Source organism: Triturus cristatus, chromosome 2_2 (genome assembly GCF_964204655.1).
Source record: "Triturus cristatus chromosome 2_2, aTriCri1.1, whole genome shotgun sequence".
In the NCBI taxonomy this organism is placed as follows: Eukaryota; Metazoa; Chordata; class Amphibia; order Caudata; family Salamandridae; genus Triturus; species Triturus cristatus.
In genome coordinates this window covers 322,322,068-322,340,271 of record NC_140582.1, presented here as the reverse complement: position 1 = coordinate 322,340,271, position 18,204 = coordinate 322,322,068, and the positions used below count along the sequence as shown (strand labels likewise).

Sequence of the window (18,204 nt, the reverse complement as noted above, 5' to 3'; positions counted from 1 at the left end):
TCCAACCCCTCGTTCGCTTCCGCACTTCCACCGGGTCTCTGCGCCTTCGCCAGGACCTCACTCGCCCTTGCCACCAGAAGAGGCCCTTTATTTTATTTCCCGCTCCACTTTTTACTTTACTTAAATAAGCGCGGCGCACGCTTTAGGCACCGCGCTCACTTTATTTATTTATTTATTTCCTGCTCCACTTTTCTCGTGAAGCCCAACGCTCCATTCCTCTCCCTTCTCAACATACTACGTTACTGCCCGGACACGAGCTGTTGGAATACAAGGGCACCGAGGTTGCACCGAGCACTGCAGCACCCCCCTAGTCTGCTGGGGAGCGCCGCCATCAACCGACAACAAAGAGCTGCTGCGTGGGGAGACTACGGAGGATGTCCCAACCTGTAAGGGCGCCTTAGAGCCGCTCCCCTTGCTTCCCCCCCACCCCCCCCCCCCAAGAGACAACCCCGAGCCCCGCAGGGAGCACTTCGACAGGCTCATCAGGCAGTCTATGCTCTGGTGTTATGCAAAGGGCTACAGCGCAGATGGGAAACAGTTCCGCCTGACCTTCGGCAGGGCCCCTGCCTCCAAAAGAGCTTGCAGTGGCGACAACACCCCCGCCTGCTGGGGTCGCACAGCGATACATCCTGCTGTGCGAGTTTCCTTCTCTCCGGGACGGTTCAGAAGAGGTGAGGTTTGTGCTGTGTGACACAAAGTGCATAAGGATTACATCTTCACTAGCGGTGAGCAAATCAGTCTGATTCAACTGGAAACATAAAATATCCGCTCCCTGAATCGATGAAAGTGCTCCGCTTATCTGATACGCCTGATCAAACTCTGCAGTTTTCGAGGATTTCAGTGAGAATTGGGCCAATCACAGTGCAGTCTGCGAACCACTGAGCACTGCCGGCTCTAGTTTAATAATCGGAAACAAGCTGAAAACCACTGACATAAATCACAATTTTTGCCACTTTTCTATATACTTGTGTCTGCTTATTGAGGTGAATGTAGCTTTTTTGTGTCCTGCGGATCAATGAATTTCTGACCCAAATCCACGTTATCCTGTCAACCTTCATAGGGTAGCACCGCAACAGTGGGGATCACTGCTCTTTAGAATTTCACGTTGAGTGAGGATTGAGGACTTTTAACTTTGATGCTCAGTTTTACGGGACGGTGTCCAGTGTGACTCAAGGGACCTTGGTAGGGAGGCATGAATTACACTTCCGAGAGGGACCAGGTGAGATCACGCAGCCTAGGGAAGCCTAGTGCGTTAATGGCTTCTCGAAACGTCATTGGAAACTGTGTCCTATATTTAAAAAAAATGGATTGTAACGTTGTCCCCTTTAAACGCTGAGACAGAGTAGTGATTGCCTGCAACAGAGGTTTTTTTTTTTCGGATTCATTACCTTTGAGGGGGAAAAGGAACCAGGCGCGGAACTATTATTTTAATGTTACATTTTCTGAGAATTGTTGCTAGGCTGTAGTGAACCATTTTCTGCAAATTGTTTCTATGGTGTATTGAACCATTTTCTGAAAATTGTTTCTAGTCCGTATTTGCACGCTCTAGCTGTGGTCTGCCTCGAGTCCACCCCCCCTCCCCGGTCAGTGCTTGTCTATTTAATGCCGATTGCGCCGCCCTCCATGCGGCGCTGATTACATGGTATCCGTTCAGCCCCAGCAGAATGCAGCCGTCTCCACCCCGGCCGGGCTCGTAACAAGCATTTACAATGCAACGGTCTCGACATTGTTAAAGTTAGAGCTATTGGCATTGCTCATGACAATGCCGTTTCTTGAAATGTTTTAAAAACAAAAACATAAACAAAAATAATGTCATGAGCAATGCCAATAGCTCTAACTTTACCAATGCCGAGACCATTGCATTGTAAATGCTTGTTGTCATTGGCATTGTCCAGGTAAATGTTGAGGTTGGCGAGGAGGATGTAGTCTTAGGAGGCAAGAGCGTGGGGTTTGATGAAGTCAATGATGGAGTCACTGAAGGGTGGGCATGGTCCGGGGGGGGGGATGGGGGAGGTCTGTAGATGAAGGTGCCACGGAGGGTGGTTTCCGGTTGGTCTGGAAGTGGAGGTGCTCCGTGTTGGCCGTAGGTCGTCTGTGTGGGTGGTGAAGCCGAGGGCGCTCTTGTGTACGATGGCGGTGCCTCCCCCTGGTTTGTTGACACGGTCCTTGTGGATGATCTTGTAGCCGTCCGGGATGGCGGTGGCAATGTCCAGGGCGGCAGTGGAGTTCATCCAGGTTTCCATGAGGAAGGGAGGAAGGCGATGTCTGGGTGGACAGAGTTGAGCAGCTCCCAGTGCTGCACAGCCGGGAGGCGGGAAAGTGGGAAGCGGGAACCCACGCTGGAGGGGGGACGAGCAGCTGCAAGGGCACAGGATAATAATCTGCATAATAATAGTATAATGAAATGGTGATAATAGTCAGATATCCAACAATTAAACGTACAACTTCAAGTTCCATATGCATATGTTGTCTTTTAATACAATGCACTAATTCCCCGGACATCCACAGTCACCCTTACGATATGAGAAAAGGCCTGGTTAGACAATTAACTATTCATAAAATATTACTTCAAGTCAAAAAAATCTTAGATTCAAGAGCAAAAAGAAATTGCTTTATCAGTGGTTGTTAAAGCTTTTTTTGGTACTATTTGGCGATCACATTCAGGAAAGCTTGATATTTGGCCTGTTTTTACTTGCCCCGTTTCGGAAGTTTCATTTATAATACAATATTTGTTGTCATTATGAGGCCTGCAATTAGCTGAAAATGGGAAATAATTTCAAATTTGTACAGAACAGATGACTCCAAAACACGCCTTTCCGTGGACTCCAACAATCCTTAAGATGGTACTTTAAATTATTGAATTTTAGTTCCACAACTCGGTGAAAATAATTTATCAGCCTCGAAAGCATGAAGTTGGAGGTGCACTTGCTGGGACTGAATTTGTGTCCTATCGCTTACTAAAAATGATTCACCTCACTGGTTGTGATGTTTTACTTACTTCTTATTGTGCATGCATTGGCTATCATTGCTTATGCAAGCAGCTGGAAAGCCTTTTTGTATAATGCTTTTTTGATTTCACCTTGTTCAGCAGTAATTGAAAATATCGCGGATTTGTAACCATGACAGCACTATGTGGGAGTTTTCCACTGGTCGCACTGGACTGTTTTATTAAAGGCGGTGTTTGGTTTATATTTTAGTTCATGCTTAAGTGCTAAGTTTATTTATTTAGCTTGTGTTACCTTGCACATTGAAACTGCTGCTGGACACTTTAGGTACAATTACACGTACATGTACTTTGTACAAAATGCTTAGTAGGCATAAAATACAATGTGCCAACGTACAGGCTTGCTTCCCTTGGTACAGCTATTAACATATGAATTGCAGGTGCATTTTATATATAGCTTCAAATGCTGATATTGTGCATGACTGGCAGTTGCTGCTCGTCATGTCCCTACAAGCCTGTAGCTTTAATTGGGCATGGAGTGAGTGACCGTTAAGTGAGTGACAGATGCATATGTAGTCATGTATTCCATCGTTGGTTATGGATCATCGCGAGTCTTATCCGAACCCCTGTAATGTTCATAACCTCTAAGTGACGGTGACTAGTTCTTTCTCTTGACTAATCCGATCTGTCCTGTGTTGGTGAAGTCAGGTCATAACTGTCTTCTTGGAGATTGCTGTTTTGTGATCAGCTTGAATTTTGAGGAAAGCAGGTCTCTTTTTCTAGAGTTTCAAGTAACTGCTTCTTTCAGAGGTTAATAATCTACTTCTTGAGAGCAAACGCAACTCAAGGTAGCTTTAGGATTAAATTGATTAAGGTCTAAAACCCTTAAGTAAGATAAGACCAGGGCACTGCGGAGTAAACAGGCCTTCCTTGGCACAGTTTTCAGCTGAATGAGGCATTCCTCGTTGCACTATGCTGTGTGTTAGACCTTATCTTCCCTGCAGGTTAAAGATCATTCGCGTCACCTGACATGCCCTATGTGGAAGGGTAAACTGGCCATTAAACAGTAAAATGATAGCCTTTTGAAAACGATTAGCTGATTTACTATAGCTATTTTTTTTTACGAGTTTGACCACCCTCTATTATCTCAATTTTGTTCTTTTATGCCCTGTAATTTGTTTTTTTCCTCTGGTTTCTAATCTTGAGACTACTGAGGACGTTCCTCTTTAATTTCTTTTGCGTCCATCTAGACCCTGCTGGACTATTTATTTTCAGAGTGTAGTCACGCCTTTATATAAGTGTGACTATAGTACCCCTTGACATGCTCTGGAGGGTGGCTTGCGATTGGCGGCAGTTGTTTGATAGGAAACGGCACAGACCTTTACTTTGCCTGTACTTCTGGGCAAGTTGTCTGCTGATTTCTGTAGTAAATATGCATAGTCTCCCATAACTAGGAACCATCATTTCCTTCTAAAAGTTTTTGTGTTGGGTGCATGAATGCATATTTCAACCTGCACATAACAGGATCTATGCACCGGGTTAAGTCCATACTGGTTTCCCTGTCTTTATAGCAGCCACTAATGCTGAGAAGATGTGGCCTTGTGACTAGAGCTGCCAACTTCGGAGCCTGGGGTCCCAGGTTTGAATCCTGAGCCCAGCACTTGATTCAACATCATGTGATTCAGGGAAAGTCACATAGGGCCAGATGTATCAAGTAATGCTTTTGCGATTCGAAAATAGCTAATTTTACAGATTCGCTATTTTGGAATCGCAAAATGCAATGTATGTAGGAATCGCAAAATATTTTGCTATTCCTTAACATTCCCTAATAGCGAATCACAAATTGTGATTCGCTATTAGGGAATGCATTCTCATTCATTACTATGGACCTATAGGAATGAATGAAAATTCATTCGCAATTTGTGATTACCAAATTGGTAATCGCAATTTGCGAATGCAAATCCAAGAATGCTAGGGGGCCTAAGGCCCCCGTGATGCACCCCCCAAAAAAGGTAAGTGTGCACATATGGGGCACACACATGCCCTAAAGACGTGTGTGCACCACATGGCACTTTGAAAAATGCATTTTTGTGCATTTTTCAAAGGATTCGCAAATTTCCATCAACTTGAAGTTGATGGTAATTTGCGATTCCTAAATGCAAAGCCGTATTTAGCGAATGCTACATACATTGCATTTAGGGAATTGCAAATTGCGATTCGCGAAATGCATTTGCAATTTAGGGAATTGCAAAAAATTGCGATTACCTATATTGCGAATGCAGAAAGTTACATCTGGCCCTCCGTCTCCTTGTGGCTAAAAATGTGAAATGTAATGTGTGAATTGTATATTCCCTCAAGCAACGTACAGTGCCCTGTTTCTTTCTAGCTAAGTTCGCTCTTTATATGTACCAATGCGTACTTCGTCACAGTGATCACATAAGTCTCACCCTCGTCTTTATGATTGTGCACTGGATAATTATGAAATTGCTAAAGAGTCTTTGATGCAGATAGATTTTTTGAGACATTAAGGCCCTAATTTAAAGTTTCGAGGATGGGTACTCCATCGCAAACGTGACTGATATCCTGCCCAACATTGTTATATAATGCACTTGTATAAGGTGGACGGAATTCCGGCCTGTTTGTGACGTACCTGTCCACCAACCTCTAAATCAGGCCTTACAAGTTTAGAGTTTTTGGTTTGTTTATTTCCATAGTTCTGCCCGCCCTCATGGTGTGTTGAAATTTCCTTGCAGACTGCTGCAGCCACAGGTCACTCTGTGGTGTTGGTGGACCAGACGGAAGATATCCTGAAAAACTCCAGGAAGGGGATTGAGGACAGCCTTAAGAAGCTGGCCAAGAAGAAATTTGCAGAAAAGCCTGAGGTGACAGCCCGGTGTTTGACACAAAGCCTAGTGGCCGGTTTTGTGGGGTGGGTTTAAATTTGGTATAGTGAAACGGCTTTAGGAATCAACAGCTGTCACTTAAACCAGATTTGCTTATGGGGTAAAGGGGTGCGGACATGTATTAGGATACTGTATTTTTTTCCTGCTCAGTATTTCTAGGTTATAGTTATAGGCTTTTATTATGTGCTAAATTGAATTGTTAATTTGAAAATACCTCTGTCTGTACACAATCTCTCTGCACCAAGCAGTCATTATAACATGGAAACTGGAGGGCTGTGAAAATGTTTTGAAACAAATATCCTCTGAGCAAATGTATTTCTTTTTCTCTCGGGCCCAATATCGAACTGTACGGAGGAGAATAGTAATCTCCAGTGCTACGTCATAATCTCCACGGAGCCTAGCAGATTATAAAATACGCTTGCAATGCATATTGTGTGGAGAAACCTTAACCATTCAACGTTAAATATAATACATGCATAAATAAACACACTTTCCAAGCCATTTGTTTTAAAAGTGATTCTGGAGACACCCCACCAACCCAAGGCCATCATGAGTTCTCACCACTAAGTGAAGGTGTCCTGCTCCCTGATTGGTTTTTATCACCCGAGTGACACAACACTGAACCTGTTTGCATAATTACAGGAAAAAAAGTGTGGACAGAAGTAATACCTAGAGATGCAGATTTGTTTGCATTCTAATACAATTCTGTAACAAAAATGCAAATAACTGAAATGCAAAAGAGTAATAATCATTATAACATCTAATACTGTTCGTACAAATAATGAAAATCCAAATTTACTGATATTTTACACTTGTTGTGTACCTGAATAGATAGGAAAAGGACCCTGTCATGGCGTTTTTCTTAATCTCATAGTAAATTAGTCCGTAATTGAAAGGCAGTATTAGTTTGCATTTAGAAGGATCAGTTCCCCCGGCTTGCTCCCATTGACAAGACGGCATGATGCATTCTTTAAATGTGGCGGGAACATGTATAGCATGCAATACCGCAGACCCCAGATGTCATTCTTGTGCTAGTACAAGTTTTACCATTGTTGCTAAAGTATCTTATGCCTAACATGAATCCAGATCTACACCCACGGTAGTAACAAGCTACATGAGAAGGAAGGGCTTGTCAGACAGTAGATTGACAATCTCACAACTGTGCCTCTAACTGCATCCTCAAATGGAAATTCTAGTTTAGTGGCGAGAGAAAGAAGGCTGCCATGGAACCAATACGCAATTGAGATCCTGTGGAAATATCTTTCTTTCCACCTAGCTGCATGTCTGAGATGTAGTCGGGGCTCAAAAATCACAAAAATGTTACTAGACCTACAGGTCTAGTGATTTGAATAATCTACTTAATCTCACGGTAACGTACTTGACCCGTAAACTGGTATCAAATTGTGTGATCCTAGGCAAATATTTTGTCTATGGAGCTGCCTTTTTCTTCATTATCACATAAGCGAGCACCTTCAAATATGCACACTTGCTATTTCTGCTGTTAAAAAAAAAAAACTATTTTTGTTTTTTAGACTAAAAGTTTTCTCCATTTATAAGAAGAATTAAGCACACTTATAGGGTACACGTGATCTCTGACTTGCCTCTTGGTTCACTAATAGCATTGTCATCTGGGCAGGAGCAGGAATATTTCCCAGTTCATGTTTAAAAACTCACTTTTCATAAATATATTGCCAAATCATGATGTGGTAGTGCACTGGCACTTACATATAGCCCAGTTTCCATTGAAATGGCCACAAAACGTTCCCATTAACATGTAGTTTTACTGATAAAACTATATAGCGCATAAACAATGTTTGGAAATTGGATTTCAGCAAAAAATATTTGAAAATTGTGCATCACCAAGTAAAGTGTTTTGATCCTATATAAATCTTTTTCTACCACAGAATTACAAAAATGTGCCTTCATAACTAGTGAAATATATTTGAAATGCTTGAACAGTTCACCCAACCCAATTTTAAATTTTGAGCAAACGCTTTCATTAGTAGTTCACACACTACAGAAGTTGGCAGTCTCGTATAACTCCTCCACATCAAGAAAACAGCAATTCATTGCCTTTTCTGATTCTAGGGCTTTAAGAAATCTTCACCCTACAGAGGAAATTGAACAGAATCGTGAATAAAAATAGCAAAGAAATAATGGACAAAAATTGGGTTCATTTACATCTGGCAGCTTGGTACAAAAATAGTAAGCAATTCTAGTGTCTTATTGTTATAGCAATCTGAAGCAGAAAATCGCCTAATTTCTCTCCAGTTTCTCAGAATGATTGGAAAATTATCTGCTTGAGCTCTATAATGCTAATCCGGTTACCCTCAATTGCAGTGAACTCATCAATCAGAAGCCTCAAAACTAACTTGACCTGCAGATAACCGCACCCACAGAGACATAAATGGAATCTACATAAAGAAGGCTAGAGATTCGGCAGCACTGGGTCCCATACAAGGTTCCAGTAAAAGTTCCTCAGAGCAATCTGGAATGATGGAGTAAGTTCCTAGCCCCTATCGTCCTCTACTGCTATGATACTGGCCATATTCCTAACTCATGGACAGGAAGTATCGTCTTTTCTCTTCTGAGGAAAGGCTGCCGGCTTTCTCCCAATAACTATTGTCAAATCACACTCCTGTATGCAACCGGGACAATTTTCGCGGCAAGTATCTTGGATCACCTAAAAGACAGGGCCTTAACCAGTGGTGAAGTTCTGATGGTCCAAGACTGTTTTCGGTCGAAACACTCTGTGACATATTTGGAATTCTACAAACAATGATCAATAAGTATGTAATAAGTAAGTCACAGTTGGTCTATAGTATGTTTGTTCATTTCTCAACAGCCTTCGACAGGGTCAATAGACCTACCCTGTGGAGGAAATTAATGAAAATGGGGATTCCAGATGCTCTCTTAAGGCCAATAGTCGCCCTACATTCATCCACATGGCATAGAGTTCAGATGGGGGGGTCAAAGGATTGACCTACAAGGTTCCTACCTCGAATGGCTTTTAGCAAGGATGCTTACTAGCCCCTCTTTTGTTCTCACTATTTCTCAGTGACCTACCAAACTGTTTTATAAAAAAAAAGAACTTTCCTCCCAAAATAGCTTCATCCAGTATTTACACTCTTAACACCTTAAAGCCTGAAATCTTACAGACTTTCGTTTCACATGCTTTGCACAGCGCAATTGTCACACAATTCACGTTACAAAATCCTCTAAATTCAGTTACAGAAAGAAAAGGTAATATAGGAAGACAAACTGACTATTGACCTCTGTCTCTGAAAGCTGAGCAAACGTGACCAGATAACCAGATTTAAAGGCATCTTTATTGCTCATTTGCTTTGTGAGCAAGCAGAGCACCTGTTGTCAGCTTGCCAGAATGGCTGAGTAGGCCTAAAAATAGATCATCCTGATTAAATCTGGCTCGCCGTATGCCATAGCGAGTGGATTTTTCGAGCCCACAGGAGCACAACAAACCATGCAAATTCCCTAACAGCCTGTGCACTCTTACTTGCCACAGCCTGCCGTGCATACTCTCAAAAACACTTTTAAGTTTGTACTTGCAATCATAAGTCGAACGAAGCAGACTTTGTGGAATGGAACGTTATCTGACTGCAGAAAAGAGTCTCCCACGGACCCCACAACCTACTGCATCATAAGATTCATAACTGAACTAGATTTATACATCCTTCTGCATGTCACCTAGTGGTCTCATTTAAGAGGCAAATCGCAGTAAACCTAAATCTTTCACAGAGGGCTCTGAGGTGTACATACATTAGGAGTTTTTCTACAAGTTTATCCTGGAAGAAGAGGCTTCCTCCCAAAATGAGCTACTCGAATCCTCTGTGCTTAACTGAAATACTAGGTGACTCGGATAGCAATAAGTATCTTGAGTCGCAGACCCAACATTCGAAGTTTGCCTCATTGTCACTTCAAGTCACTGTAATACAAGTTATGAACACATAGATTAAGTTTTGCACAATGAACTTGGTTCTTTATTCAAAGAAAATGCCATTTCACAATGTATCCGTGGATAGGCCTACTCACATGACTTTCAGAACCCTCCCCCCTTGGCATGTGGAAGCGATTGCATGGTGTCTTTATGCGCAACTGAACCAAACTAAAAATAGACAAGCATTTGCAATGCAATAGGCCTCGCATTTTTTAGAGTTGGAGCTATTGGCTTTGAAAGTTAGTGTTTTTAACTTAAGAAGCACGAGGGAGATATGCATCTTCCTGAAACTGCAGCAGCGATTTATATATATATATATATATATATATATACACGTGTGTGTATGTATATATATGTGTGTGTGTATATGTATGTATACATACATACACCCACAGACGGACAGGGAGGCGACAAGAAGACCTTGGTGCATAGAGCATATGGGTGTGGCTGTGTAAGCACTGATATCACTTTTTGAAGTGGTTGCAGTTGCTAGTCTACAGGCAGTGACTGAGCGGGACTGGAGTAAGATCCGTACCCTAGAGAGCATGCATGAGTGCCTCGCCATGCAAAACAAAGGCGCACGCCAGCGCATTAAATGTGGGAATGTGTGTGATAACATTTCTACAGCAAATTGTTCTCCATGTATTTTCTGAATCTGCAGGTAATACCGATCCGTGCCATGCACATCACTTCAATCACTCACCAGACATGTAGTGCGGCTGGTCGTAAAGCGGAGAGAATGTGTTTTAAAAAAAGAAAGCCGTGAAGCAGCGTTGTGCAAAACTAAAGAAAGGTGTGTAGTCCCTTAAAGAGAAATTGGCTAATTTAAAAGTCCTACCAAGCATAAAGTGCGGCAGCCGGACGTGAAGCAGGGAGGGGAGGGAGCATGTTTAAAAGGTAAAGCGCGGTATATGCTCCTGGGACGGGGAGCAGTCCCGGGAGCATACACCGTGTTTATCAGTGCTATAATGTACCCTATTAGTGTCAAACCTTCCACGTGGAAAAGAAAGAGGCCTTTACCAAGCTAACAAGGGCACAGCTACTGTTAACATCTTATTCTTCATTGTCTCCACTGCCGTATTTGGCTATAAATATGAAACAATCTATGAGAAACCAGTGTATGAGAACGAGATTTATGATGCTACCCCTTAAAACTTTACAATCATGGAAGAACACTGTGTCCTCTGCAGAGGGTTTAGGTATAGTGCTGAATCCATAGAACATGTAATCTGCTTGTGTTCTCTTGTACTGTACCTTAGAAGGAAGTACCTACGCGCATGTTTTGATAGACTGGGAGTTAGGTTAATCATGGCAGCAATTAATGAGTACCTGTGCAGTGTGCACCTTCAGCTTACGAGTCACTTACTAAAATTCATGGAGCTAGCCATACCGGAGCTTGCGAAAGTAAACGTGGCCCTACACACCCAGCCATACCCTCTGTATTAAAGGTCCTGTAGGACAATGCATGTAAGCACCACTCTCAATGGGCAAGTTATCGAAGATGAGAACGAAGGCTCTGCGTGAAGTACCCAGTATAGCATTTGCACAAACTGCATAAGGCACCATCATTTACCACATTGCAGTGACGCGCCTGTATCTCTGGTACATGATCGGAGAGATTTATGCGGGCTCCTCACAATGTATTAAGCAATGCATTAACAAGTACAGCACTTCGCACTTTACTGCGCCTTTCTAGCTAGGGAGGATAGCTGTGGGACTCGAGAAGGATGCATTACCACGCCCAGCGAGGTGAACATGTGCACAGCGGCCGTTAATAGAGCAAGAGGGGGAATTCCAGTGGAATTCTATAAGAAAGCTGCAACTTACATCGTACCGCATCTATTGGGCATGTACACGGATAGCTTGAAGAACGGGATACTATCCCAGGATCAGAGACTGGCCACCATAGTAGCCATCCCCAAGCCTAATAAACCACCACATGAGTGCGCCTCCTATTGCCCGATCTCACTCCTGAACGCAGAGGCAAAGATCCTGGCAAAAGTCTTGGCTACGAGACTACAGCCACACCTCGCCACTGTTATACACCCGGATCAATCTGGGTTTATGCCAAACCGGAATACAGCCCTTAACCTGCGACGGCTGCATGGCGTCCTGGCGCACCGCTCCTCGATAGAGGAGGACGCGGTCATTCTCTCCTTGGACGCGCGGATGGCGTTTGACTTGGTGGAATGGCCTTTCCTCTTTGCTGTTCTTCGCCACTTGGGCCCCAAGATCTGCGCTTGGATCCAACTCTTATATACCAGGCCTATGGCGCAGGTGGTCGTAAATGGACATATCTCTAGCGCCTTCCCACTGGGGCGGGGGACGCGACAGGGCTGCCCCCTCTCCCCACTTCTCTTTGCCCTGGTTCTAGAGCCGCTGGCGGCCTGGGTGCGACAGGACCCGGTACTCCGTGGCCTAAAGTGGACGACGGAATGGGAGGACCGCATCTCTCTATATGCGGACGACGTCCTTCTATATTTGGCCTCGCCGGCACGCTCGATACGCTGCCTCCTGGACATCTGTGCGTCGTACGGGCGGGTGTCCGGCTACATGATAAACTGGGAAAAATCCTATCTGTATGTGCTCCAGGGCTCCCCGCCGCAGCTCCCCGGGGGGTGTGAAATTCGGGTGGCAGCTGAAGGTTTCAAGTACTTAGGAATATATGTGATGGCGGACAAAGCAAAATTTGTTGCGGAAAATCTAACTCAACCCCTGGTTCGATTTAGGCGCGATGTTAAGCACTGGCGTTCCCTGCCTCTGACACTGCTGGGACGCGCTGCTCTTTTTAAAATGATGGCGCTTCCCAGATTTCTATACCTGCTCCAGAATACGCCCTTTCCGGCTATAAACGCAGAGATGACTAGTTTACTGTGGGAAGATAAGACTCCACGGATAGCGCTTCATAAACTGACCAGAGGATGGTAAGACGGAGGTATCACCCTCCCTAATATTAAGATATACTACTGGGCCTCACAGCTTATGGTAATCAACCAATGGCTGCACGCGCCGGAGAATGATCCGGCTTATCGTATGGATCGTCAGCTGCTGGGGACTGGAGGGGTTATGGGGCGCTCTATAACCGCACTCGGAAACGCGCCCCTACAGGTCCGACGGCGCATACTCTGCGGGTGTGGTTCGAGGCGCAGCGTGCACTTGGCTGGGAGGGGAGGATAACTCAGGCCACACCGCTCTGGAACTCGAAACAGTTGGGAGTGCTGCGTACTACCAAGGGGTTTCAAAAATGGGATCTGATTGGAATATCAAGGGTTGGTGATCTCTGGAAAAAGGAGGACATGGTCACGTTTGCCCACCTGCAAGCGGAGTATGATCTGGCAGATACCGAGAATTTTCGCTATTTGCAAATAAGGCACGCACTCCGGGCGGTAATCTCGCCTGGGACCCGGCTGGCGGAGTCTTCGCCTCTGTAGGATAGACTCCTTATGGAGCATCTGACTAAGAGGGCTACGTCCCTGACCTATCGGAAGGTGATAAATAATCAGCCAGATCCATTTCTAGCCCTTAAGGCTAAATGGGAGATAGAACTGGGAGCATTTGACGAGACAGACTGGCAGGCGGCACTTTCCTCCCATAAGGAGGTGAGGATTTCATCCAAGCTGAAGCTGGTCCAATTAAAGATTCTGCGCCGCACATATTATACACGCACACTTCTATATAAACTTAAACGGACGGACTCGCCGCTTTGTCTTAGGCAATGTGGTGCGGACGGCAGTCTCTTCCACACTCTGTGGGAATGCCCTATCATAGCCCAGTACTGGAGGGCGATCCTGCGCACACTCTCCCAGGTGACAAAAGTCGCAACGCTTCCGGAACGGAGGAGGTGTCTCCTCAATGTGTGGGAACCTACAGACCTTAGCCGCACGGCGCAACTCTGGGTGACGCTGGGACTACAATTGGCAAAGCGCAACATAGCTCAAAGATGGGGATCCAGGCAGCCCCCTAACCTTTCCCAGTGGTGTAAGGATATGGATACCACAATGGTCGTGGAAAAAACTGTATACACCCATAGAGACTGTCCCAAAAAGTGGGCTCAGGTATGGGGGGGTGGAATACGTATAGAGGGAATATATGTGAACCCCCACGTGAAACCTCAGAGTCGGACTTAAGTGACTGATACTAAACCGACGACCAACAGGTGGATTGAGACTTGTTGGTATACTCCGGGATGCAACGGAAGGCGAGTGCGATGCCCCGCATAACAGCTATGTTAAGTTATTGTGAAGCTGCTCTCTGAATGTCTGTACACACTCCAATGGTTGAACTGTTGCCTTACTCAATGCCAATGTACGTTGATTTGTGTGAAAATTATCAATAAAAAGATAAAAAAAAAAAAAAAAAATAGAGCAAGAGGGACTTGGTAAAAACAGGGAAGGAGCGAGTGCCTAGGAGTTGGGCTAACAACGCAAGCAGAACGCGTGCATATCTCTTGTCCTGCTTGCGCGCAGAACGGGAGGGAGAGAGGGAGCGACCGAGCAGAGCCGTACGCGTGCATATCTCCTGTCCCCCATACGCGTACATCTGCTGTCTCTTCTGCTAAGCCGTCAGACGTACGTGTGCACATGTCCAGTCTTCCGCACGCGTGCACATGTCCTGTCCCCCTTCGGCCAAGAAACCGACAACCATAGATCTCGCCAAGGCGAGCAGCGCATGCGCTGCGTCGCAATGGGAGACCTAAAAAATGAGAATAAGGATGATCTCTTGGTCAATCTTATTCAAAAGCAGTTTGGCGGGTTGGTTCGACTTGTTAAGACATTATAGCGTAATCACTAGTAAATAAACGTGTTTGGTACCCGTGTAGAAAAGCCAAGTAATCAAATGCTTACACAAGATAACTAAATGTCAGAGAATAAAAATTAGGGATGCGTCTGTGGCTGCTGTCGGGGGAATAATTTTTGACATCAACAAATCTGCGCTTTAATCCTGCTTCCTTTCATTTTACAGGCAGGTGCTCAGTTTATTCAGAAAACCTTAAACAATTTTACGACAAGCACAGATCCTGCATCAGTGGTGCACAGCACAGACCTAGTCATTGAAGCAATTGTAGAGAACCTGACTGTGAAGAACGAGCTCTTCAGGACGCTGGACAAGTTTGCTCCCGAGTAGGTGCAGTTTGTTTATATCACAAACCATACATTTAAAACATTATGTTGTATTCAGTTATAAAATGTTTAGGATTTCTTTACTGTGAACACTGTTGACAAATAGAGCTTGAATTTGTGTCGCCCAACATGCTAGATGGTTCACAGTGGATGTGAAGATGTTCCACACACCTTTAGGAGAATAAATCTTCTACCTTTATGCTTCCTGCCCTCCTAAAGTTTCATAACATTGATGCTAGAAAATAACAAATTAGTGTAGATGAAATGGGTTGATTTTACTGCAAAATCCAATTAAAGACCACCCTATCTCACCTTCGTTTTCACTAATATTCCAAATGATGTCTTGTAGAATTTTTATCTTTGACCTCAGCCAGCGCCAGCTCCTCAGGTCACCTGGGGCGTGAAGGTGAAACATTCAACAGAAAAAGTAAATGTAAATTTCTCCCCTAGAAGGAGCATGCCTTCAATCGAAGTTTGTTGTGATACTGTTCTGTGGTTGGGACCTGCCACCCTTTGAAAGAGGAAATCAGTTTGGTGGCACTCCATTTCTTGCCTTTGCAAATGCCTACAGCATTCTATGGTAGATCATCTGAACCCCTTTCCTTGCATTTTCTGTTGGCAAAGAAAGGCAGCAGAGGACTTTCTGCTCTTTATCATGTGTTTTTTAGGGCTCTCCTAAATAGCGCATGCATTGTCTCCTCGAGACCTTTTGTTTTCTAACACTGGACTTAAAGGATACCTATTGCTTAATGTTGGTAGGCTTCGTTGTCACTCATTTCCTTGCTTTTTAGTGATCAGTTGCATAGGCTTCCTTCCTCTTTGTGTGCATGTCCTTCCCTTGGAGCATGGATGCATTACTTGTGTCCTTCCACTGCACATTATTTTAGGCGTTACCTTTTTCTTTGTCTTTTAAATACTGTTCAAAAGTGTATCTTTTTAGGCATACTTGCCTCCCCCTCTGTTACTTCCACTGCTAACTCTCTGCTATCCATTTGCTTGCTCCAGCCCTCATGCCCCTCCCAACCACACTCTGTTGTCAGCTTGCTGGCAGATCCTCTGCCCTCCCTCCCTTCCTTCCTCTGTGCTGCCTCCTCCGCCCTCCATCTGTGCTGCCTCCAGCCCTCCCTCCCTCTGTGCTGCCTCCTCCCACCCGCCCTCCCTCCCTCTGTGCTGCCTCCTCCCACCCGCCCTCCCTCCCTCTGTGCTGCCTCCTCCCACCCGCCCTCCCTCCCTCTGTGCTGCCTCCTCCCACCCGCCCTCCCTCCCTCTGTGCTGCCTCCTCCCACCCGCCCTCCCTCCCTCTGTGCTGCCTCCTCCCACCCGCCCTCCCTCCCTCTGTGCTGCCTCCTCCCACCCGCCCTCCCTCCCTCTGTGCTGCCTCCTCCCACCCGCCCTCCCTCCCTCTGTGCTGCCTCCTCCCACCCGCCCTCCCTCCCTCTGTGCTGCCTCCTCCCACCCGCCCTCCCTCCCTCTGTGCTGCCTCCTCCCACCCGCCCTCCCTCCCTCTGTGCTGCCTCCTCCCACCCGCCCTCCCTCCCTCTGTGCTGCCTCCTCCCACCCGCCCTCCCTCCCTCTGTGCTGCCTCCTCCCACCCGCCCTCCCTCCCTCTGTGCTGCCTCCTCCCACCCGCCCTCCCTCCCTCTGTGCTGCCTCCTCCCACCCGCCCTCCCTCCCTCTGTGCTGCCTCCTCCCACCCGCCCTCCCTCCCTCTGTGCTGCCTCCTCCCACCCGCCCTCCCTCCCTCTGTGCTGCCTCCTCCCACCCGCCCTCCCTCCCTCTGTGCTGCCTCCTCCCACCCGCCCTCCCTCCCTCTGTGCTGCCTCCTCCCACCCGCCCTCCCTCCCTCTGTGCTGCCTCCTCCCACCCGCCCTCCCTCCCTCTGTGCTGCCTCCTCCCACCCGCCCTCCCTCCCGCTGTGCTGCCTCCTCCCACCCGCCCTCCCTCCCTCTGTGCTGCCTCCTCCCACCCGCCCTCCCTCCCTCTGTGCTGCCTCCTCCCACCCGCCCTCCCTCCCTCTGTGCTGCCTCCTCCCACCCGCCCTCCCTCCCTCTGTGCTGCCTCCTACCACCCGCCCTCCATCCCTCTGTGCTGCCTCCTCCCACCCGCCCTCCCTCCCTCTGTGTTGCCTCCTCCCACCCGCCCTCCCTCTGTGTTGCCTCCTCCCACCCGCCCTCCCTCCCTGTTGCCTCCTCCCACCCGCCCTCCCTCCCTCTGTTGCCTCCTCCCACCCGCCCTCCCTCCCTCTGTGTTGCCTCCTCCCACCCGCCCTCCCTCCCTCCCTCTGTGTTGCCTCCTCGCACCCACCCGCCCTCCCTCTGTGTTGCCTCCTCCCACCCGCCCTCCCTCCCTGTTGCCTCCTCCCACCCGCCCTCCCTCCCTGTTGCCTCCTCCCACCCGCCCTCCCTCCCTCTGTGTTGCCTCCTCCCACCCGCCCTCCCTCCCTCTGTGTTGCCTCCTCCCACCCGCCCTCCCTCCCTCTGTGTTGCCTCCTCCCACCCGCCCTCCCTCCCTCTGTGTTGCCTCCTCTCACCCACCCTCCCTCCCTTCCTCTGTGTTGGCTCAATCCGTCCGTCCTCCCTCCCTCTGTATTGGCTCAATCCGTCCGTCCTCCCTCCCTCTGTATTGGCTCAATCCGTCCGTCCTCCCTCCCTCTGTATTGGCTCAATCCGTCCGTCCTCCCTCCCTCTGTATTGGCTCAATCCGTCCGTCCTCCCTCCCTCTGTATTGGCTCAATCCGTCCGTCCTCCCTCCCTCTGTATTGGCTCAATCCGTCCGTCCTCCCTCCCTCTGTATTGGCTCAATCCGTCCGTCCTCCCTCCCTCTGTATTGGCTCAATCCGTCCGTCCTCCCTCCCTCTGTATTGGCTCAATCCGTCCGTCCTCCCTCCCTCTGTATTGGCTCAATCCGTCCGTCCTCCCTCCCTCTGTATTGGCTCAATCCGTCCGTCCTCCCTCCCTCTGTATTGGCTCAATCCGTCCGTCCTCCCTCCCTCTGTATTGGCTCAATCCGTCCGTCCTCCCTCCCTCTGTATTGGCTCAATCCGTCCGTCCTCCCTCCCTCTGTATTGGCTCCGTCCGTCCGTCCGTCCTTCCTCCCTCTGTGTTGCCTCCTCCAAACTTTGGGCCAGATATATGACCCTTATTAGAGGTCGCAAACAGAGATTTGGCCCGTTTGCGACTGCTAAAATGGCTTTTGAAACTAATGTCTTGCAAAATAGGGCTTGCGAGGCGCTATTAGGAAGGGGTGTGCCAAGGGCGTCCCTTCCTAATAGCGAGTCGCAGG

The 18,204-nt window shown here is 47.1% G+C and overlaps 1 protein-coding gene across 1 annotated transcript in view; it reads left to right on the top strand.

Moving 5' to 3' along the window:
- Nucleotides 1–18,204, top strand: part of HADH (hydroxyacyl-CoA dehydrogenase) — a 271,639-nt gene that overhangs the window by 78,073 nt on the left and 175,362 nt on the right. The window contains exons 2-3 of the mRNA XM_085641388.1: nucleotides 5,698–5,826; nucleotides 14,765–14,922. Of these exons, the coding sequence (XP_085497514.1) occupies nucleotides 5,698–5,826; nucleotides 14,765–14,922 (287 nt within the window). The remainder of the gene's footprint in view (nucleotides 1–5,697; nucleotides 5,827–14,764; nucleotides 14,923–18,204) is intronic.